Genomic DNA, 24,693 nt, shown 5'->3' with positions numbered 1-24,693 from the left:
ACTGCCCCGTGCAGTGTGAAGGTTGGACACAAATACAGATCAAACATGCTTGAGGTGGAGCTCGTGCTATGATACAGTTGCATAAGATCCTGTGTATCACAAGATCCCATGTGATCTCCTGGAAACATGAGCTGGACCCTGGCCAATAGATAAGAATGAAATGAAGTGAAATGAAAAAAAAATTGGTATAGCTCTAATACCCACAGGTGTCTTGGTGCTGGCCTAACAGATTGGAATAGAGATATTGATTGATGAGACATTTCTCTAATGCCTTTCAGAAGGCAAGCAGGTCAGTCTTCGTTTCAAAACTGAGGGGCATGGGGTTCCATTTCCTGGCAGTGCAGGTCACAAATTTCCTGCCACCCCCTGGTTGATCTCTTTAATTTAGGAATCACTCGATTGTAGGCAGACGCAGACCAAAGGGTCATACTGGGGGTGTAGCTCTGAAATTGCTGTTCAAGATTTCTAGGGCTTAGGTTATGCAAGGACTTGAAGGCAATACACATTGGCTTGAAGTCGAGGTGCTTCTTGACGGGAAGCCAGTGGAGTTGTACTAGAGCTTATCACAGATTTGTGTTTCGGTATGCCTGAAAGCAATGACGCCGCAGTATTCTGTTACGTCTGTAGCTTGTTAGATATTTTCTGAATGTTAATGACAAGTGTGTTACAGTAGTCCTGTTTGGAGACTAGCAGACCAGCCACCACTGTTTTCTGTAGTTCCCTTGGGATGAAGGGGAGAACTTTCCTGAGCAATTTTAAAAGGAAAAAAGAAGAGGCGGTTATTTGGTCTTCGGTCAAATGCTGCTGAGAGGTGTAATAAAATCAATGCAACTGTGCCACCACTAGAGTCTGCCTGATTTCTTCTGAAGCAGTGATAAGGGCCAATTCTGTGCTGTGATGGCTTCTGAAGTCCAATTGGGTTGAGTCTAGCAAATGGTTTTCATTGATAAAGGTGGTAAATTTAAAATGGACAGCTTTGTAGACAGTTTTTGCCGAACAGGGAAGTCGTGATATTGCCCGATAGTTATTCCGATCTGAGCAATTCAGATTAGGTTTTTTAAGAAGCAGAAGAATGGACACTTTTTCCATTCTGTAGGAAAATAATCGGTACTGAATATTTTATTAAATATGTCTGGCGCTAACTGGACTATATTTGGGGTGGGGGCAAGGATCACTGTGGGCCCCGGATTGAAATGTCTTTACGAGATCCAGAATTTAATCGATAGTAAAAGAAGAAAGGGAGAACAGAATCATAGATGACTTCCTGCTGTGTGGCCCTGAAAAGCATTTCCTATGGCTTTGAGTGGTGGAGTTGGGTTGTTTGCAGGGACATAATCATACACTAGCCCTGATGGATTGGTGCTAGCTAAAAACGAATGTTAGATAACTTTGACCTTATCTTGAAAGAAAGTGGCCAAACTATTAACAAACTGGTGATTAACCGACTTATTTTTATGTTCAAGGAGTTTACCTATTTTTAGGTCGAGCAGACCTTACTCTCAATGCGTGAGCATTGAGAGTGTCTGCTTCAGACCTTTTGTAGCCCGTATGGGGAATGAGTTGGGAATGAGGACACCAATCTGTTACGAGCGTTTTTCCTCGCGGGAGCGCGCGTCTGATACCTGCGCATGCGCGGTGCAAGCCCTGGCTCTCACACAGACACAGGCAGCCCCCACCCCTCTGCATGCACGCACGCACACACACAGGCGCAAGCCCTCGCTCACACACAGACACAGGCAGCCCCCACCCCTCTGCATGCACGCACACACACACAGGCGCGCGCATGCACACGCAGGCACACTATCCCCTGCCTCGCATTCTCTCAATCACACACAGTCACGCATGCGCACACACATGCACACACACAGGCAGCCCCCACCCCTCTGCACGCACGCGCACACATACACACGCTGCCGCCCCCACACCCCACCCATACACACACAAACACGCAGACAGGCACAACACACGCAGGCACATACAAGCACGCGCACCCCTCCTCCCCCGCTCACCGGGCACAAGCAGGGCTTCCATCACGGGGGGGCGGGCACCGTCAAAGTGCCCCGACGCCCCCCCTCACCGGCTCCTCTCGTCCTGTCCCTCCGTGTCAGACCAGACTCCGCAGCCCGCTCCGTTGTTTCTCCGCCCCTTCAGTGCGTGTCACGCCTCTCCTTTCTCCCGGCCGGAAATCCCTTTTGCGTGTCAGGCCTCGTTTCCGAAACTGAACTGTCCCGCAACAGTGTTTATAATATCGGCAGTCGTTCTGCGCACTTGTTTTCTCTTTTGCTCTGTTTATCGTCTCCATCGCTATCCCTCACTATTTCCATTCCTTACGCCACAGCAATGCCGATACCTTGTTGTGTTTTAAGCACTCGGAGATTAACTGACTGCCCAGAGCCACTTTATTGAACGTAGAATGATGCAACATCAGGGCATGACGGACGGAGATGCAAACGTGATTACTCTCTTCAGGTGATTAATCATTCCTAGTGCACAAAACACATGTTCGTCTCCTCTGGGCGCTTCCCTTCACCCCAATCCTTGCCCCCAAGGCGGCGTTTCTCGCCAGAAGTACGGAGGCACCCGGTTTCTGACTGGAAATGTTCCATCACTCGAGCACGAGCCAGGGAACGGTGAATGAGCTTTTCGCGCGCGTGGGGAGTGGGCGAATGATGGGTTGATCTGTGTTGTCTTCGCTCCCGGTGAAGCACCTCGCGGGGCCAATGGCACTTGATTGCACCTTACCGGTGCTGGATTGAGAACAGAAGGCCTTAAAAACGGGTCATGGAATCACAGGTGATGCGCTGTAAGTTTCCATCGCGGGCTTTGCCACAGAATTGAAAAGTATTCCACTGGGGGTTAGCTGTTTCGAGAGTAATTAATACCTAGGTAGTACATTTATATGGTACAGTAGTAAGGGACATAGTCTATGTCATATAGACACAAACAGGTGACGTCGTTTCGTGTGTTTTTACTGTTATAACTAGAAAAGCGACTTGTGTTTATTTTCTATAAATACATGATTAAAGTTTGTTTTCTTTATACACACGTTTTGTCGTTTTTATTTAGGCCTCCTTAGTGTGATGAAAGCAACTGTGTCTTCGTGCAATTGGGCGTGCAATTGGGCGTGGTAGCATTGATAGAAAAATAAACTTGATTTGGGACGGAACGAGGGGAGCAAGTAAACATTGCATCACTAAACTGCAAATGTGCTCCTTTGACGTGTTTTGCTGATTGAGAACAAGGTCTTGGGTTACATTGTTAAAGCAGCAACACTGGTTGGGCAACGAGTGTTCTGCATATCCACGAAAAGAGTGTTCTCCTTGCCTTTGTGTGTTTAGCGCAGACCATGGTAAACTGAGGGGTACTGTGCACTGTTGTGAATTAAATAGGGCCATAGTGCTGTACGCTTATCAACTCTACTTTTGTGCAGTGGTAAAAGGAGACTAAAAACATAACGGTGCTGGGGAAAGTGGGCTTTGCTCGATGGCATCTTAAAACCTTTTTTTTTTTATCTTAGACACATGTGGCAGTATCAGTTTTGTAGCTAGTAGCAAATGGGAAAGCAGCTTTCCCATTTAAAATGTTGCAGAACATGCAGTTCTGAAAACTACTTACAGAAGGAGAAACCCAAGTGAAACAATACAAAAGCGTATTTTGACTCGGGATTAATCAGAAGCCACTTTATGCACTTTATAGCATTTCCAATGGGGGCAGAAAGCACCAGGCGCGTGCTAATCTTTATGGTTTATTTATTTGGTTTTTTTGCTTTGTATAGCTTCTTTACACCACATAAGCAGTCTGGAAACGGCGAAGGGTAAAATCTGGGCACATTCTATCATTTGCATGCAAAAGAAATACATATTTTACATTTCACCAGGGCTGACTTTTGAAATTTGTGTAGCGACTGCATTTTGCCTTAAAGATACTTCAGTTAGCACGAGATGGATCACTTCACCTACAGGGCGGTCTATCTGGAGAGTTTCTTTAAACACATGTCTTTCGTGTAGCGTCAACCGTGCTACGTTGTAAGCCCCCGTGAAAGGTAGGAAAATAATAATGAAGGGAAAGGCATTACAAATAGGATCACTGCAAGGGTAATTTAATGATGTCTATTAGAGATTAAGTATTCACAAATGCATCAAAGGCTGTAAAACTGTTCTTGTTTGTCATTTGTAGATGCTTTATTAATACACTTGAGGGGTTGGCTCCTCCTTTGCCGCTTTTTATTAATTAAAATCTGACTGGAGTTGGTTTTATTAGACACTGCAAGGGGCAAAGAATCAATACTAGATTTAATATTGCATACTCCCTTCTCACTACTTATTAATTATTAAGAAGCACCCTGGTCAGTGTGCCCCTGCAGGGTCTGATATTGTCTCCAAAGGGCAATGAAAACGAATAATGCGCTACCATATTTAGCACCTTTGTGCGCCCTTGGGCCTCTCACCGTGCTACCTATAGTCAACGTCAGTCAAGGACGGCGAACATTTTAAAATTAGGCTTACATGTGTGTTCTCAAAATACCACTCAGTGCCACATAATTACACGCCACATAATTACACTGCACTCAATGCAACATACACTCCAAATATCACTCAGTGCCACATAATTATATGCTACATATTTACACTACACTCAATGCAACATACACTACAAATACCACTCCGTGCCACATAATTACATGCCACATAATTACACTGCACTCAATGCAACATACACTACAAATACCAATCAGTGCCACATAATTACACACAACATAATTACACTGCGCTCAATGCAACATACACTCCAAATACCACTCACTGCCACATAATTACACGCCACATAATTACACTGCACTCAATGCAACATACACTCCAAATACCACTCAGTGCCACATAATTACACGCCACATAATTACACGGCGCTCAACGCAACAAAAACTCCAAATACCACTGAGTGCCACACAATTACACGCCACAAATTACACTGTACTCAATGCAACATACACTGCAAATACCACTCAGTGCCACATAATTACACACAACATCATTACACTGCGCTCAATGCAACATACACTCCAAATACCTCTCACTGCCACATAATTACACGCCACATAATTACACTGCACTCAATGCAATATACACTCCAAATACCACTCAGTGCCACATAATTACACTCCACATAATACCACTGCACTCAATGCAACATACACTCCAAATACCACTCAGTGCCACATAATTACACTCCACATAATACCACTGCACTCAATGCAACATACATCTCCACATACCACTCAGTGCCACATAATTACACTCCACATAATACCACTGCACTCAATGCAACATACACTCCAAATACCACTCAGTGCCATATAATTACACGCCACATAATTACACAGCGCTCAACGCAACAAACACTCCAAATACCACTCAGTGCCACATAATTACACGCCACACAATTAATCTCTACTGAATACAACATGCACTCCACACAATACCACTCAGTGCCACGTAATTATATGCTACATAATTACACTGTGCTCAACGCAACATTCACTCCAAATACCACTCAGTGCCATATAATTACACGCCACATAATTACACTCTATCGCATCACCACAGCATCACCACTGCATCACTCAGCATCACTCCGCATCACTCAGCACCACCACAGCATCACTATGCGCTACCACGGCATCACTGAACGCTGTCTGTGCAACCATTCAACAACAATTGGTTCACATATGTTCTCTCAATGTTTCAAGCTTTATTAGAAATGTCACAAAAAGATGTTAATATTTCTCTTCTGTTCTTGGATTTTCGTCACAATAAAAAACACTGAACATAATCTTCACAAAAGTTATTTACAAAAGTTTAAGCTATTGCCATTATAAATTACAACTTTTATTCAAGTATTAATTATTAAAAAAAATTAAAAACAATTGGTATTTGTAATATCAATACTTCTAAGTCACATAAATACAACACATATTGCATTACAAATGCTATAGGTGTCCCATTTGCAAAAGTTAAAAGTATTGGCATTGTAAATGACACAGCTATTAATTTCGCTATTTTCAAAATATCACATAAATAAAAAAATTGTCATTTACAATACCAATAGCTGAAACTTTCCTAATGCGAGACCTATTGCATTGCAAATGCTTGTTTTTGACTGTTGCTAACAGTTCTTTAGAGAAATTCTTTCCTGTCTCGATTGTGTGGATAAAGTTACACACTTTTTCTCAGCATTACTTTGTAATCTTGGATAGTTTGTTTATAGCTTTCCTTTTCTTTGGGATCATAGTTACTGCTCCACTTTCTTTTGTGCTTATGGAATTTCTGTTTTGGTGCCCGAGATTATCAGTCAACCAGGGTTCAGAGGGGCTGGTTCTATGGCTGTGACGTACTTTAGGAGGGATTAGTTGGTTTAGGGTTGCATGGACCCGTTGATTATAGCTACTAGCAGCCGAACCTAGATCTTCTAGGGTCATAGGCTGGGTCTGGATTAAGGTTTTATTGTAAATGTCGGTGTCAAGCCTATGCCAGGGATGTTGAATCCTAATAGATTTGAGAATAGTAGATTCTGGATCACTTGTCTTCCAGTTAAGATCAAATATCACAGCTAGGTGATCAGACCAATCACGCGGAAGAGATGATGTTGTTTGAAGATGAGTTTTATTGGAGAAAATTCGATCCAGTAAATGGACTGGAATGGACTGGAGTATGGGGGGATCCATTAACTCGTTGGGTCATGCCAGCATTAGCCATGAGATCGATGAGATGGGCAGGGTCTTTATCAAGTGGATTATCTAAATGGAAATTAAAATCTCCTAGAATGGTGAGGTCTGGAAGATCAGCTTTCGTTTCAAAGTTGGCTGGCATTATTAATAAATGCTGCTTGCGGGCCATAGGGCCGGTATATCAGTAAACCATTGAAAGGATGTTGCTTGTTGGGTTCTATTTAAAAAAAGAATGCTTCCACTCCAGCACTACTGAGAGTGCTTGGACTAGTATTTTTTTAAATGCTCACAGTGAACTATGGCAAGTTCTCCTCCTCTATTATCCACACAGTCAAGTCTTAAATCAAGAAAACGGGTGATAGCGCCAGAATTAGTTCTGGATCACAGGTGTCGTCCGCCCATGTATTCGTTATAAAGGCCAGGTCCATGGCCTTGGATTCCATAAAATCAGCAAATGCAATTGCATTTTTTTACCAATGATCTCGCCTTAATGAGACTGCACAAGCAGCCAGCCATCTGTCTACCTCTTTAACATGTATTTTAACTGCCTGCGCGGAAGAGGGAGGGGACTTAACTTTAGTGTTGGGTAAGGCAACCTTACAAGTGGTACAAGTCCACATGTCCTCGCTGCTGGAAGGGTTCTAAGTGCGGCGCGGGCATATCTGACCTGGGGAGTCAAGTTTGAGCAGCTCGTATTGAATAGTGAATACTAGCCTCCATGTGGCTCGCCAAACCGGAAGGGGGACTGGCACTGAGCGCAGACGGGCTTGCATTTGGTACGCCTTCAGCAGACCAGCAGCGGGAATGCTCTATCAGGCTAGCGTGAATACGCGCTATTCAGCGCAGTGTTTTTTAAAAAGAGCGGTCAAAATAAGCAACGACACAGAGCCCAGCAACCCCCACTGCTATCCACAACTGACGAAAATAAAGTACGTCAAAATAAAAGTGTGAAAGCTAAAACTCATAAAATCAGATGACGAAGCAGTCAATAATGAGGCTAGCCGCTCCAAGTAAAATGGCGGCTATGTGAGGATACGGGAGCCAGGCATCTCCCGAAAGGCACTCTAGTGCTACAAGAAACTAAAGAAGGTGGGCAATAGTCCAACAGATTGTTCCTGCTAGAATTCGGTTTCCAAAAGCACTGCTGTAATGTTAATCAACGGTTCTATCACCACATTCTTCAAGAACTATATGGAACATGATACATACCTGTAGCAATCTTTTTGCTGTCTTTGGTGCTGTAAATTCACATGTTGTGCACGCTCCTACAATCGGGTGTTAAGCTTGCAACATTCCATGTAGCAGTTTACCTCTCAAGGTGGCTTGTGACACCTCCCTGAAATCCACAATGCACCAGGACACAGACTCCTCCTCCTCTTCCTCAGATTGTGTTTTTTTATCCTAATGGATATATATATGTGTGTGTGTAGAAGAGAAATGTTACAACGCTTGTGTACTGGAGTAAACACACGCAGATATTAAAGTGAAAGTAAATGAAAAACATGTCTTAACCAGAGGTCACTTCCAGGGAGTTTGGTTGGGCTCCTGTGATTCTACAGGCTGCTAACAGATTGTTAGAGGTAAGTACAGCTTTCCGTTTACATCATGTGTAGCAGTTGACTGAAGAGCTGTGTTGCAAGCAAAGGTGGACAATGTTTGGAATAATGTTTTAAGTACATTCTACTAGACTTACTCTTTGTGTCAGGCTTGAATGTCATTAAAGCCCAGCTGGCCGCTTTACAAATATCTGCAAGTGCAATATTGCCTAAGAGCACTACTGCGAATCCTATTTTATGAGTGGAATGTGCCCTTGGTGTGTCATCCTCTGTGCATTTGTCTTTGGCATGCAAATCTGAATGAGTCTAACAATCCATCTTGCTTGCCCTGCCTCTGAGATAGGATTGCCATGATGTGTCTGTGCAAAAGCAAGTTGTTTCGTTTTTGTAATGGACTCGGCTCTGTCAGTGTAGTTCATCTCATTTTGAGTATGTAATGCCTTTTCAGCTACGATTGAGCCTCAAAAGCCTACCTGTACCTCTATGAGCTCCAACACATTGAAGTGAAGGAGCCAACTAGCCCTGAGTGGTGAGGTTGCTCATTTGTACTCTCCAACCTGTGAGCAATGTGTCAGTGTTCATAGTTATCTCTGGCTGTGGATTGCGAATAGATCTACCCAGTAACAAGTTGATCTTGTTCCATTGTTGCAGTTTGTGCTGAACACTGCGCTCCACCAACACTAGATCCTCCCAGTTTAAAACAATGCATGATGCCATCACTCCCAACTGTTTTATTGGCATACTCGCTGTTGGAGGATGTAGTGCCAATAAAGGGAAAGCGACCTCTGCAACTCTACCTCTTGTTGCTGGGGTAAGTTTACCCTGTAAATGTATTAAATGTGGGTGGCTCCTCAAAAACTCTGGGTCTGGCCTGACTATGGGAAGACTTTTTGGCATTAGATGAGCCTAACTTGTGGAAAACTTGTTGATTGGAATTAATGAATTAGTTTGTTTTACAAAGCGCATACAGCCGCCCTAAAGGACCACCCAGCGCTGACCTTAAATCACAGTTATTGCGACTATTACACAGGATACAGAGGAGGAGAATAACCATGTTTTCAGTTGCTTTCCGAAATGATCCTTATTAATGGATTAGTGGATTCCAAGCTTTTTCTACCAGGAAAGAAAAAGACCTTCCTCATTTTCTAGCAAACTTGATTTTAGGAATTTTGAAAAGCTTAGGATTTACGGATCGTAGGTTTCCAGTTGGATTGTAGCGTTGAATATTTCTGAAAGATATCTAGATTCTGTATCGTGAAATGCTCTGGGTGCCAAAATAAGTGCATTGAATTGAATATGCTTGGGTACTGGCAGCCAGTGAAAAAGTATAAGATGATGGAAATGTAAATGTACTCTCAAAGGTATTCTCAAGACTAGTCGTACTGCTGCATTTTGCACCACCTGTACCAGGTTAATCAGAAATTTGGGAAGCCCTAAATAGAGACTGTTGGCATAGTCAAGTCCAGAGGTGATTCGTTTATGGACTACCGTTTTCAACTCTCTAGTGGCTGTAAATCCAATAATTTCTTGTGTGCAGAGCAGTGAAACCACAAAGAACTTGGGAATGAATAGTCGGGTCAAATTTTACACCAAGTTTCTTGCCAACAATGCGGGAAAAGGGAATTGGCAGCTCTTCGAGTCACCATTTATTGATTGAAAGTTCCTTAGTGGTTCCAAAACAGAAGGATCTCAGTCTTGCCTGAGAGGCATTTTAAGTAAATCCTTTGCATCAATTCTATAACGTTGGCTAGACAAATTTTAAAGACAGCCTCAGGGGCATCTGCGTTTTTGTCAATTAATAGAATTAGCTGATTGTTATCAACATAAGAGACTACTTTGATCCCAGATTTGTTTGTCTTTTCAATGTTTACATTTTTATCAGGGATATTTCTTCCTTTTATTATCCTATTCCTTGTTCCACTCTGTATACAACAGTATTTACCCCTTCAGCATACTGTTTTATTTGGTTGTATGAGCAATCCAAACTAGAACTCCCTCCTCCCATTCCCCTACTGCAGGTTACCATGAGCATACAATTGTGTGGTGTACCATTGCCCTACCCTGTCTATACCGTTTGCTTCTCCCACTGTATTCAGTCCCTCTTATCTCTGCAACAGTCCTCTCGTGTGTTTTTTGTTGTTACACAACAAGCTGTGCCCGTTCTACACTCCTTTCTGGGACCCAGCGATCCAGGCTTTCCTGCCCGGATTGCAACGAGGGTGAGGATTCTCCTGATTCGGGCTCTGGATTTTTCATACCTTCCACTTTTGCTTCCCTTCTCTATCTATTCCACTGCGTGCCTTCCTGAGTAAAATCGTGCTCTCACAACCCGCCCAGGTTTCCAATTCCTGGTTCCACCCTGTGACTCTGGGTCCTCCTGATGTGTTCCAGCGTTGTGTGATATCGCGCTTGGCCAGAATGAGAGCTAGGTCTTGGAACCCATCAATGACCCTTGATCTAGATGTGTGGGGAAATAGGCTGAGGGGACCTCTCGTTCAGTTATTTCCGCCTCTGTAGCTGTACCTCTTGCCAGTAGGTATGGACAGTTAGGCAGCCACAGAACATGAGCAACATGTCTGCCCCAACTTTCCCCGCATCCTGGGCACCTCACATCCACTCTGTGAAAATATCGGTTAATGTGTTCCGGGGTGAGATCTTCCTGATGCAGAACATAAAAGTGAATGAGCCTGAATCAGGCATTCTCGAGATCATAGGTATCATGGCCAGTGTATTTTCCCAATTCATATTTTCCATAGGAATACCGAAGTCTGCCGCCCATCTGACTATCAGCGTTGTTAGTGGTTGGAGTGAAAACTTGCTAACCGCTCTGTATAGGCATGTGACCTCCTTGAATATGCCCCCGCTGTGCCCAGATACCCGCAGGTGAAGTGCTGCTTGGGTTCCAGGGTACCCGTCCCCCAGTGTCTCCCAATAGCTGCCGTTACTGTTCTGTGGAGTAGAACTTGGCTCTGTGGTATGTACCAGTCTGCTTGAAATACCTCAAACTGCAATAGCTCCCCATCCCTGTACAAGTCCCCCAGTCTGGTGGCTCCAGCCTGTACCCACTCCTCCAGGTCCTCCACTGCCCACAGTGTGGTAGTGCTCCACCATAATCAACAGGAGGTCTGGTGAGTAGGGCGCCCGGGTTTGTGTATTGTGGAGACATCGCCCCCAACCTCTGCATCACGTTCAGTTCAGTTGTGCACTCTTGTGGGATTGCCCCGATTCTCAGTAAGGTCCGTAGGAGCACCTCACACTCCGGGGTGAAAGGGCCCACCACACCCCCCTGCGTCATCCTCTCCGCTAGCCACTACGTAAATCTCTGCAACTGTCCTGCTAGATAGTACGATTCAAAGTCGGGGATCGCTAGACTCCTCTTCCTCTGTCGGTCGTTTCAATGTCACCAAGGCTATGTGTTGTCGCCCCGTCCCCCATATATACGAGGTTATACGCAAATCCAGTTTGGTAAACTGCTCTCTTGGAATCCACACCGACAGTGTGGTGAAGAAGTACAGTAATCGTGGGAGGGTTATCATCTTTAAGAGTGCCACCCTAACAGCAACTGACAGAGGTAGAGTCCCCCAGAGTTTCATACTCTCTTTCAAGGATCTCACGATCTCTCCTATACTCCCTTCCTGAATATCAGATTGAGATTGGAAAATATTAGCCCCTAAATATCTTAGACAGCTGACTCTCACACAAGCTCTCCCTTTCCATCCGGCGGGTCTCTGCCCTCTGTCAAAGGAAAGAGTTGGGACTTCTGCCAATTGACTTTGAGCTCTGATAGCGCCCCAAACTCAGCCACATTTCCCTGACTCCTTGCAGTGCCCCTCCAGGTCTTTCTGGACTAAAAGGAGGTTGACCACATATAGGCCGATATGATGGGTATGCCCTCCTGTCTGTAGGCCCTGATATCTACAGCTCGTCCGAGCAAGGCATGCCAATGGCTCCATGGTCAGAGGAACAGCAGGGGGTAGAGGAAGCACCCCTGTCTTGTATCCCCTCGCCACTTGGTACTGCTCTGATATTGTGCAGCCCGTTGCACCCTCGCTAGATGCTCCCTATACAGCAGCTGCACTCATCTCAGGAAGCCCTGTCCTACTTGCATACGTTCTAATATTGCACACAGAAACCTGCTCCCTCCACGTCTGCTACCAGAGCGCGATGCATGGCAATAGATGCCGCCATAGAGCAACCCCGAATTAATGCCTTGAAGGCGTCCCACTCCACCTGTCTGGATGAGGTTGTATATGCATTGTCCGAGAAGTATTGTGTTATGTGACCTCTAGTGTCTTCGAGGAAGACTTGGTCTTCCAGCGCCTCTGGTTTAAGGTGCCAGGTAGGGTTGAGTTGGCGACGTGCTCCCCAACGCAGCCTCAGCAGGACTGGGTTGTGATCAGATATAGTGCGTGTCAAGTATTCCTCCTCCTGTACTAGTGCATGGGTATCAGGGGAACACAGAAAGTTATACAGCCGGACGCGCAGTTCATATACGTGTGAGAAGTGTGAATAGTCCCTTGCCACCTTCTTGTTGTGTCCACTAAACCCCACCTGGTCTGCCATTCTGTGAAGGCCCACGCCGTCTTGTTAGTCGGGGCGTCCCTGAGTGGGGGATGGGAGCGATCTAACATCAGATCAGCTATGCAGTTGAAGTCTCCCCTATGATGGTGGAATGTAGCAGATGAGGTTCCAGTATGCCAGACATGTTGGCCAGAAAGGCGACATGGTCCGAAGTAGGCCCATACACATTAATTAACGTCTCATCTTGGCCATCCAACCTACCCGTGATCACCAGGTACAGGCCCTCTGGGTTGGCCTAGTCCCCGTGTGTTGTAAAAGGAATCCCCATCCATATCCAGATCAGCACTCCCCTAGCAAATGCTGAGAATGAGGTGTAAAATGCCTACCTCCGCCATCTGCAATAGAGTGCGACCCCTTCAGGAGCTAGGATATCCGTTTCCTAGAGTAGGGCAATATGAACCCACTCCTATTCAAGTAGGAGAATATTTTGTTGTTTCCTCATAGTGTGCTACCCCCTGACGTTCCAGGTCATGATTTTATATGCCGTGTCGCTATCCATTAGTATAACTCTTACTCAGCGATCCCTCCTTTTTGTTTGAAGAGGCTCCCTGAGGGAGGATCTGTGCTACCCTCTCTAACTTCCAGCGACTCTGCGCCTGGCATAGTTTCCCTGCAGTGTCCCCAACTAACAAGTTAATAACTCCCCAACTCCCGCACCCCAGGACAAGTGAGTGGTTCTCCCCCATCCAAACTTTGTGCAGTTTGTACAATCTAACAGAAAAAGTAACACTTGGGGGGCCGTGCAAGACGCCTAATCCAAGAGCGAGCAATCCTTCCCTTACCCCACGGGGCTTCCCCCCCAAACCACTGCTCAGCTCAGCAATACTATCTGGTGGTACCAGGGGCCTATGCAGTGCCATCTCGACAGTGGCCCCCAGTTCTTCTCTTCTGTCACCCCGCCCATGCTTGTGTGTCCAGCATTGTTCTTTGGGTCACCACCGGCAGTTCCTGACTACGGCATCTGATCGTGCTGGAGCTGTGATCTGAGTCCGAGTCCCTGGACTCTGCCTCTGTTAGTGAGGATGTCTCCCCAGCTGTGGAGGCACTGAGCGATGTGATCACCGCTCCCTCCTTGTCTATTTCCCTCTGCGTTTCTGCCTCTTCTTTCTCTCTGTCGATCAGTTTTCCTCTCCCGCCTTTCCTGTGGGATTCGGTCCTGTTTGTCGGTAGCCTGGTGATCGATCCAACCCCATGTCTCCTCTAGGGTAGTAAAGAACTGTGTCCCTGCCACCATCATCACTCTCAGTTTTGCAGGAGAAATCATTGTGTACTGAGTCCCTAGTTGGTTGGCAAGAAGGATTCTCTTTGCTTCTGTACCTCTCTTTAGAAGTCCAGGAAAACTCTAACTGTGCTGTTTTTCACCATCAGCTGCCCTCACAGTTGGGCTTGAGAGAGCATGTGATCCCGGTCTTTATAAAACAAGAGCTGCGCTGTCCCCGGGGTTGAGGGGGGGGGGTGGGTTGGGAAGAGGGGCCCGTTCCATAGCAAAATAGGGTGAGAGACCCTCCTCAGCTATCTCTTCATGGATCCATCTCTGAAGATACCCAATTATGTTAGTCCTCTCAACTTTTTCGGCCCACGATTCGCCGGTTATTGCGGCGCAAACAATTTTCTACAACTTCTGCTCTAAGCTCGAGGGTGTGTATTTGTGTTTCCATCTCTGCTAACTTACCTACTGTGATAGTCCACTTCAGTCCCATTTTGCTTATGGCACTTTAGTTGGAGGTGCCCCTTTCTGCCAAGCGTCAGTGGTCTGCTCTTAGGAGTCCCAAGTCCTCTCTGAGATTGTCAATTTTAGTTTTCACAGCCACCCTTGAAGTCTCTATAGCTTGTAGAATATATTGAAGTGTCGGACTAGCCGGGGGCTCCCTCTGGGTCGTGTATCCATCATTCAGCTTCTCTGAGTCCCCTATATTGTTGGACTTCAGGTCCTGTGGCTCAGGATCTCTTTTTTAAGTAACTTTCCCCATGCTGGGGGTCCTCTATTGGCATCCATTTCTCCCGAGATCTGCTCTGCTCTGCAAGCCTCTGTGTAATTATTCCACAGTCCCCTTCGCTGGGTCCCAGGTCAGGGTCATGTTGTATCTGGTGACTTCCGGTTGTGTCGCTATGCTTGCTTCTCACCGGTCGAGGCCTCCGGGAACCTTCGCAAGGCCATTCCCCCCGCAGTCATCTTCGTCTCAACTGAAACGTGTGGCACTGCTCTGTAGCTCCCACTGTGCAGCTCCCTGTCTTGCGTGGCATAGGTCGTTTAGGCATATCCAAAGTGGGGGAGTCCTCCACAATTCCAGCCTTCCTCGTCCTGACTCTGATGTGAGTGTTCAGGCCTTCCCTCAGGGGAAGCCCAGGCCCTTCTTTTAGATCTTCTGCGAGGGCCCTCGCTCCTCCCTCCCTCCCTCCCTCCCTCCCTCTGTATGTCAGGGGTTAAGCCACAGGGCTATCCCTGGGGGTTAGCCATCTGTCCAGCCCCCGGTCAGATCCGCTCAGCTGGAGCCCTGCATATTTGGACAGCTGGTTAATATTTTTTTGTCCCCCGCATGGTCCTTTTGCTATCTTTTCCTCTGAGCACTCACTCTTCTTTTAATGGGGCCCTCCACTTTGCTGTGGCACCCACTCCTCCCACCTCCGCAGCATAGTTCCTCTCCGCGGTTTCAGCCGCTAGCAGTCCGGCTAGCGGCACTCCCCGCGGAAGCCCCTCTTCTGTCCACGGTGTCCAGGCAGCTCACCCCTCACTTTCACGGAGGTAGGAACTCACCAGCTCAGTCCTCGGTTGGTGGGACCTCAGTGGGCTTCTCTAGGTCCCCTCCTTCCCTTAGGAGTTTGCCGATTGCGGGCTAAGCGATGGCAACGGGTGCCATTTTCCCTCTTGGTCGCCCGTGGTACACTCATTAATGCTCCCAATAGCTTCCAGTACACTAATTCTGTTCTCCTGTTTGTGCTACCTGGGTCTTGCCAGACGACACAGCTTCCCAAAAGGCTTGAGGCCGCGGTGCCTCTGGATGGTGGGTGGGGGGGAGAGGGGGCGGGGGGATTGTTCTGCTAGGCTGTCACGGGCGCCATCTTTCTCCACTGCTTAGCCTCCTTCTCTGCCACTGGGGAATGGTTTCCGTCCCTCCGGCGCTCGCGCTACTTTCCCCACTGGAGTGTCCTCCGCTCCCAAGGGTGTGCAGATCAGAACTCCCTACTCCATTGGCGTCAAGCCACGTCCCCATCCCAGACTACACTATTGATATTGATATAAGGTTTTTTCCGCTTCTGCCGGCCTCTGCTCGCGAGTCAGTCGCGAGAGCTTTAATTCTCTCGCGCCTGGACTACGCGAACGCTCTGTTTAGTGGCTCTCCGGCTTACTTGATAGGGCGGCTCCAGGTTATTCAGAACGCCACCGCTAGATTGTTGGGGAACATCTCCAAGCGGATCAGCGTCAGGAGTTACCTGGAGAGCTTGCATTGGCTTCCGGTGCAGCATCGAATTACCTTCAAAATCTTGACTTTGGCCCATAAAGCCATCAATGGGCGTGGCCCCGCCTATCTGATGAAACGATTCCTGTGGTACACTCCCAATCGAGATCTGCGCTCAGCATCTCAACACCTCTTGCAAGTACCGCGTTTCCGGCGCACCCGGCTGGGTGGGCACTCTGTGACAGTGAGAGCGGCGCGAGCATGGAATGCGCTCCCAGTCTCTTTGCGCAGCACGGTGGACTTCACGGTTTTTAAGAAAGCACTAAAAACCCATTTGTTTAGATTAGCTGTGTAAATTATTATGTTATTTCAGGGCTCGGCTGCTATACTTCCCTTGTTTCCTTCTTCCGCGCCAGGATACTCCGGCAGTAATTGTGCGCGCTATAAAACAGCTTAACATAACATAACATAACATAACATATTAGCACGGGGGTAATGTAAACATTAAATAGAGTAGGGCTCAAAGAGTGGCCCTGAGGAACCCCATTATGTGAGTGTCTTTCTTCGCAAACTCCCACTGGAGATTGTTACTACTCTATGCTACACAGGTATGGCTGGACCCATCCTAATGCCTGGCCTCAGAAAAGAGTTGAAAAATCCAGAAGCATAACCGGGTGGATGGAAAATTAAAGCTTCTGAGAAGGATTGTTGCGAGTGACCGAAACCCAGATCTTCCAGCTCCATTCAGCCATTTCATGGAAATGAGGAACATTGGCGAGAGTGATGAAAGATGGTTGTTAGGCCTCTGCCTCTTTTTTCTTATACTGTCCTCATGAGTAATTGAATAACCCCACGGGACGGCCATAGCAATATTGAAATTTGATAACTCATTAATCCATGTTTCTGTTAACAACATGAAGTCCACATCCTTGTCAATTAAAAATTTGGAAATTACAAAAACATGCTTTGGGAGTGAATGTGTGTTATTAAGACACCCTGTAATGTTGCTTGCATGTTCTACCTAATGCCTTTGCCTTTCTCCGGAGATTTTGTGATAAGGATCAGGCCCTATTTCTGGCTCTACTCCAACCTTTGGCAACTGATGGCATTTAAAGCAAGACAGCGATCCAATATTATGCTGTATCTGCAACTTAACATTTTACTTACCCATAGCTTCTTGTTCCATGAGCCCTTTTGGCCGAATATATGATTCTTCGGAAGGCTGCTGGGTTAAAAAGGACAGCAGGGCTGCTACTGCACATGGAATGGTGCAGTTGGGTGTGGACAGACTCGCCTTTGGAGCTCCTACTTCACGTGTCTGCACAGCCACCTTCCTTAAAATTGTGCTTAATTTTATCCCTAACTACTAGGACGGTTTATCTAAAATGGCAGCTTACAGTATCCACAAGAAGGGAAAATGGTTATGTGCAACAGAGCTATGCGGACTGGGGAGAAAAGTGCACGATATAGCTAATGTATCATTCACCAACAGTATTTAATTAACGTTTTTAAAAAAACACTTAAAACTGACCCTAAAGTGCTAGTGCGGAAGAAAGCATTGGCTGGTGCTTAGATTATAGGCTGCACATTGGCGCTGCCTCTTCCTTAAGAGCGGTGCACTTAATTGCACCCCAAGCCACTAGAATAAGTAGCCTCTAAAAATGGTGGCTTTAAGTATCCACAAGATGGAAAACGGCTTCTGAGCAAACAGCTGTTTCCGCACAGATTTGCTTGCGGACTGGAGAGCAAAGTGAAAGCTACAGCTAATGTACCATTCATCGGCAATATTTTATTAAATTAATTAAATAATGATTAAAATAATTAAAAACTGCTCCCAAAGTTCTAGAGCAGAAGAAAATCATGGCTGGTACGTAGATTATCGATGTGCGGGAGGCATTGCACATAGCTTGTCCCCTTTAACAACCAGTAGAAACACATGCCTTTGACTGCGACATAAGTGTGCTGGTAGTACCTAGAAGCATTTGGTAAAGACTGCGGGGGCTGTGCTCATACTATATCGTAAAGCTTTGAATTTTTTATCTATACAATGTATCACAAGTCTCAGGTTCTAGTGATGAGCCTTGTGTTTGAGAATGTAAAAGGTGTCCTTGGCATTGAGGGTTGCCATGTAGTTAAATTGCTGGACAATGGAATGACATCCTACAAAGTGGTCATCTTGAATTGAGTTTAAAATGAGAGAACTGTAACTTCCAAGATTGATCACAGAATCTTGTCCCTTTTGGGGATGAAACAAGTACTTAGAGTACACTCGTTACCACCATAAGATATGCTGTCACTAACTCTATCGCTTCTTTTGATAGAAGCGCCTGTCCCTCCTCCATCAACCGTTTATGATGATCCATGTTGATTTTGTAGCAGAAGGGAGGATGATTTGGAAGGATGGAATGAAAGTATAGGCAGTAGCAGTGCACTGTGGTGGATAGTGCCCATTGAACGAGAATATATCCTCCCACTAAGGAAGATGTAAGGGTAGTTTGCGCTCAACGTGTGTTGGGCGATCGAGGTGGGAAATCGGAGGATGGTCATTGCTTATTGGCAGAGGTGCTTGCCGCTGGCGTTTGCACAAAAGGTTCCTCTGGAGTATTTGCTTTTCCTTCCTGACTATTATTCTTTCTCAAAGGGCTGCTGTTAGATGTATCTCCTAGTACTAGAGCTTGACATTGGAGCTGGTTGTACCTGTGGCATATGGAAGTCAGTCTTTTGTGGCTAATACAGGTGGACTCCCATAGCCCTAGTTTGTCAGTGTCTTTTTTTTATTCTTTTCAACATCTCTGCTGCCTGTGGTCTAATTCAGAAATGCCAAACCAGTCATAGCTAGTATTGACCTGACTAATGGCTGTATCTGTAGCTTCCAGGGTGCACATTATTTTTATTTATTTATTTATTTTAAAAGTTTTATATAGCGCTGGCTAGACCCAGAGGTATCAGAGCGCTTTACATATTGACATTTTCCTCATTTCTGTGAGATGTTGCATTATTTCTCATTACCTCCAATTGATGCCTATCATAGACAGGTCGTGGAATTTGCAATGCTCCAATACCCCTTAAAAGATGTTTTCTAGCAGCGTCAGTCTTCTTACTCTGTGGTCATTTCTGTGCTGTGTGCACTGGATAGTTTCAAGCGGCACTTGCCTGTATATGATTATGCTTTTTTTGTGGTGCAGCGGTATACTTTTTCTCTGACCTTGGTGTGACTGATCTCACTTTGATGGGGTCCTATATATTTTAGCATGTATCTATGCATGTATATGAAATCTCTGTAATGTAAACCTAACCAAAAGGCAGTGTAGCGTTGTAGATGTTCAAAGCCAAGCATAAGGCCAACTGTGAGTTAGAGGAGATGGAGTTAAGTTGAGGATGGTTCATGCATTTTGATGTAGTGTTCTTTAAAGATATAAGTCTTCAATTGTTTCCTAAATTGAAGCAGCGTTGGGTGGTCCTAATTGATATGGGGATATTGTTCCAAATCCTGGATGAATAGATGGAAAAGACCTACAGTCTTATTTTTTCAACTTCTTAATCAAGAGTCTGGCTGTGCCAAGATCCACCAGAGATGGTGAGCTTGTCTGCAAAATGAGCAGGGGTTGCTGGTCGTGATAGCTTTGTAAATGATACATCTATTTTTGAAGATGCTCTAAGCAGAGCCAATGGTATTCCATCAGGATGGGTGTCATATGATCATATTTCTTCAGGCCCTGGATGAGATGTACTGCAGTGTGTAGGATGCTTCTAAGGGTGCCAGTGTGGTACCCGGGAGGCCATGGAGTAGGTATATACGAGACTACGGGGACTTGAACAGCTGTTCGGAAGTAGTTTTCTGAATTAAATGGTTTAACTTTCTTTATAAGCAAGAGCTTCTACGAGGCAGTCTTTGTTTTTGGCAGTGAGTTCCTATAGGGTGAGGGTTATATCAGTGGTGAATACAAGTGACTTGGCATTCTGTGAAAGTTGGGGTTGGAACTGTCAAGGTTCATATCATTGATGAGGTTTGTACTTATTCTCGGCAAATCTATCTTGGTGGGGTTGAGCTTCAGGTAGGTGCTGGACCTTAAAGTCTGGTGGATGTTCAAACTCTGTTTGTTACATTGGATGTCTGAAGCAGGGTACACACAAGTAGAGTTGTGTATCATCTGTGAGTAGGGCACTGAGCGGCTCCATGTATAGGTTGAAGATGGCAGGAGACCGTATTAAGCCCTGTGGGATTCCACAGGTGACTGGAATCTTTTGTGACCTGTACGTGCCCATGTGAACAAACTGGTGTTGGTTGGAAGGGTAAGAGGCAAACTAGTCACCTCCTGAACAGATGGATGATGGGAAGTCCAGTAATGTCAGTTAATGTGCAGTTGAATGATGGGAAATGCAATGGTGTCACTTCCTGTGCAGAAGGATGATTACGAATGCAATCATTTTGTCTGGCTTCCTCTTTTAAAAACAATTTTGGCTAGAAACCAGTGAAATCATTTCCTGTACAAATGAATGATGGCAAATCCAGTGATGTCACTTCCTGTGCAGATGGCTGATGGGACAATACATCATTTTGCGATTGGGAAAAACGATGTACAATGATCTGTTTTGGACAGCGTATCGGTGATGAAATCACCCTCTTTCTCTACATGTAGCTGGACCTTATGAGCTGCACCTCTTGGTGTGACTGCATTGGCATACTTTTAGGTGTGAAGAGGTCAACTTCTAAGTGTCCTGTGGTCCGTGTTGAATTACTTTTGGATAAGAAGCCAATTGACATCTTTGGTGTCAAAAGGCATTTCAGTGTCCTTTCCACTCTGAGGTTGTGACACTTGTCTATGAAAATCCTTGGATGTCAAAGGTGCCTTTTAAACAACGAATTACCTAGATTACTTTGAGTAGAGCTGACTTCTGAGCCGGATGAGGTGGCTGAATGAGGCGGTGTCTCTGTCAAGGCATGTCACTCTCAGACAGTTCCTTGTCATAGAGTTTAAGCTCTTATTAAGGTCGATCTCCTAAATGAAGCTACTGTGTGTGTGAGTGGAGTGTAGCCATTGTGATGCTGTGGTTGCTCTGACAATTCTCAGAATTTAGCCCAAAAACCTATTTATAGTATTTTTCCTTGGTGCAGGTTTCACATGGGCTGCTTGAGAGTTCATTTCCAGAGTAGAAGTCACTGGGTGATAGAGAAATTGGACTCTCCTAATGAGCTTCCACTGTACCGGACCATGAACCTTCATCCGAGTTAAAGCCATCAACAACCTCAGCCACTGACGCAGAAGGAGTCTCAGTACAGTCCAGGCTTTACATCTCCATGTAATGCACTTGCCTTCAATACTGTCTATGCTGAATTAATTTCTTGCAACAAAATCAGTTGTACCCTGAACAGGTGCTTTCCGCATGGTTCCTAGGAAGATCTATTAGAAGTTCGAAGTTATTCCAACCAACGAAATGTGTTATTGCATGGGAGACAGATTTAGGTGTAGTATTTTCCATCTGCTTCCCCCTCACGCCAACAAGTGCATCTCATTGAAACAAGTCATTCTCATTTATGTTCCTCCTGTGTTGAAATTCTTATGGAGCAAGCAAAACATGCCCAAACCTAATGGCAGAAAAAAACAGTCTCAGGTAGCATTTGTGTCCTGGTGCCCTGTCTTATTGCGGTAACCATGAATCACCTTACCTTGAAACTAAAACTGTCTCTTCGAAGGTAAACTAACTTGTAACATTCTGAGCCCACACGTACTGACATGTGCACAGCATGCAATCTACAGTGACACATGCTACAAACGTGATCCCTTGTTGAGATAATGTTGCTACATCACTTTCAAACCCAAATCTACACACACATCTGCATGAAAATGTGAAACATTAAGGAACATAGAATAGCAACTCAGTGTGACATATTCACTTTTGTATGAAGATAACTTCCCGAGTCTTAATTCATCCAAAACATGAGATCCTTATTACTGAGAGGATCTATATTCTGATGGCTTTGACAACTGAGTGCTACCCCTTACCTAGCACAGAAGTTGCAAGATTTGTAGTTTTCATTTGACCAAGAACTTTCAATCAATCAATCAATCAATCAGTAGATTTGTAGAGTGCTTCTTGACACCCGTGAGGGTATTCAGGCGCTTGTAGGGGCCAGTTGATTAGCTGACTAGCCAGGTTTTGCGGGACTCTCAGAACTCAGAAAGAGATTGGGAGGTTGATAGAGGAAAGGGTAGCTCATTCAATGTCTTTGCTGCTAGGTAGGAGAAGAAGTGACCTCTACATCAGATGTGGGGGGTGAGGGCTAGAGAAAAGAATGCAGAATGGAGGTGTCTAGTGCGGTGTCAGATTTGAGCTTCAGGCAGATGTCCTTCATCTAGTTGGTGACATCTGTCATGCAGTTGTGGAAGTTGGCCTTGGTGTTTGTGGTGGTGTTGGAGAAGGAGAGAATGAGGTGTGGGTATGAGAGAAACATGAACTGTTGCTACCCCGTCCGGTCTGTTGGTAGCCTACATTACTGTTGCTGCAAAGCATGTGCTGCTGCTGCTCTTACTGTTAAGTTTGTGGCTACACAGGGGGGGCCTTCTGTGGTGGAGGGTCTGCTGCCTCCCATTCTTTTATGTTGGTTGACACTGGAAGCTCTTTGCTGAATTTTTGCCTCTTCCCTTTTGACAGGTGATACCACAGTTGGCCCTACAGTATTCTGAGCAGGTAAGAGTTGTTTTCTTTACCCTGTTAATGTAACTGAATTTTACCGAGCTTTCTTCATCAGTGCTGCGAATAGAGAATATGTAGTCTCAGGCTAACTGTTTGGAATGTCAGGTTAAGAGAGAGCTGTGACTAACATGTTCTGATGACTAGAGGCGAAGACCAACAGGCGTCTTTTGCCCTAAAAGGGGCGAGTAATGGATGGATGGATGGATAGATGGATTTTTTTTTTTTATACAAGTCCATGCTCCCTTTCATGTAGATTTGAATGCTAGGCCAAGGTTTCATACCAGGATTATGATGACATTAGCTCAGCACAAAGCAAACAAGGGGAGATGCTGTACAGAGCACTGAAACTTTTTAGACACTCACCCCCAGTCAGAGATCTGGGTTGAATCCATCATCGTTCTTTAGCTCACTTCGAAACCTCAGTTCAGACCCAGCTATATGCAAATCAGTCTTGACTCATGGGAACAGTCCAGCCCAAACTGCCAAGTCAGGTCTTCCCTGAAATGGAAACAAGCATCCTGGGAGTGGTTTCGGGCTAACACCCCTCATCAGCCAGGCTCGCTTGAATCCATTGGCAAAGTGAGCAAGGGACCCACGTCTGGGCATACTCTCCCAACTTAGGGCGAACAAAGCAAACACAAGGAGTTGATGGATGGAATGTTGAAACTTTTCAGACACTCAAGGCCCCCCCCCCCCCCCCCCCCCCGTACAGATCTGGGTTGAAACCATCATCGTTCTTTAGCTCACTTCGCTATCTCAGTTCAGACCCAGCTATATGCAAATCAGTCTTGAACCTGTGCCTCATGGGAACCGTCCAGCCCGAACTGCCAAGCCAGGTCTTCCCTGAACCGGAAACAAGCACATCTTGTAATGGCAGACGCTCAAACTGAAATTCTACCCACATTACTTGCTTGAAGCACTGAGACAGATGACTGAGAGAAACAGACTACAACACATCTCCCTTTTTCCTCAATTAAGTACCAGTGAATGTCATTTATTTAATCCTGTGGTAATGACAGAGGTGTTAAAAATAATTTCTGATAAAGACGTCTAACCACAGAGTCCTCAGCTTCCTAATTTTTCACCAGAATAGGCGCCACTCCCATGTGCTGATGTCAATTCCTTTCTTTCAATGCCACAAGGTGCGAATCCAGTGCTACCTCTCGTCTTTTTGACACCACTTTAGCTCAATAAAATTCTAAAGAAAACCAGTGTGTAAGGGAAGGTTTAAGCCTTGTAAGGACTGCCGCAAGCAAATGTCTGACAGATCCCAATCAGGTTGCATGTGGTGCTGTGGGTTGACTCACGCCTCTAAGGCCTGCAGTGACTTTTCATTGATGAATCCATAAACTAATCAAGACCAAAGAGTGAAACTAGACGCACCACTGGCCCCCTACTGGTGCCTCTGCCGACTCCACCTCAGGGTCCATGTTTCACACCGCTCCCTGGATCATCGAAGCAAATGCAGATGAAAGTGATGGCAGTGTTGGTTGCACATCTCCAAAGGTCAGGGGTCCCAGTTTTGCCCTATCTTGATGACTGCCCTCTGACTATGATGAACATCCAGATCTCCGTGAGGTTCACTATCAGCATGCCTTAGTCACAACTGACTTCTTATCTGATGCTCCCTTTCATCTGAGCCATTCTGGGTGCGGTTTGGTTTGGTGCCTTTCCCCTGACAAGAAGAGTCCAGGGAGTTTGGGCTGTGATCCTGCTCTTTCTGCCTCAAGAATGAATT

At 45.6% G+C, this 24,693-nt stretch overlaps 1 protein-coding gene across 1 annotated transcript in view; it reads left to right on the top strand.

Moving 5' to 3' along the window:
- Window positions 1–24,693, top strand: part of TP53I13 (tumor protein p53 inducible protein 13) — a 91,337-nt gene that overhangs the window by 6,760 nt on the left and 59,884 nt on the right. Inside the window, exons 2-3 of the mRNA XM_086951453.1 lie at window positions 8,240–8,304; window positions 22,914–22,949. Of these exons, the coding sequence (XP_086807579.1) occupies window positions 8,240–8,304; window positions 22,914–22,949 (101 nt within the window). The remainder of the gene's footprint in view (window positions 1–8,239; window positions 8,305–22,913; window positions 22,950–24,693) is intronic.

This window comes from Lissotriton vulgaris, unplaced genomic scaffold (genome assembly GCF_964263255.1).
Source record: "Lissotriton vulgaris unplaced genomic scaffold, aLisVul1.2 SCAFFOLD_2288, whole genome shotgun sequence".
NCBI classification, from domain to species: domain Eukaryota; kingdom Metazoa; phylum Chordata; class Amphibia; order Caudata; family Salamandridae; genus Lissotriton; species Lissotriton vulgaris.
This window is presented reverse-complemented; position numbering and strand designations above follow the sequence as displayed.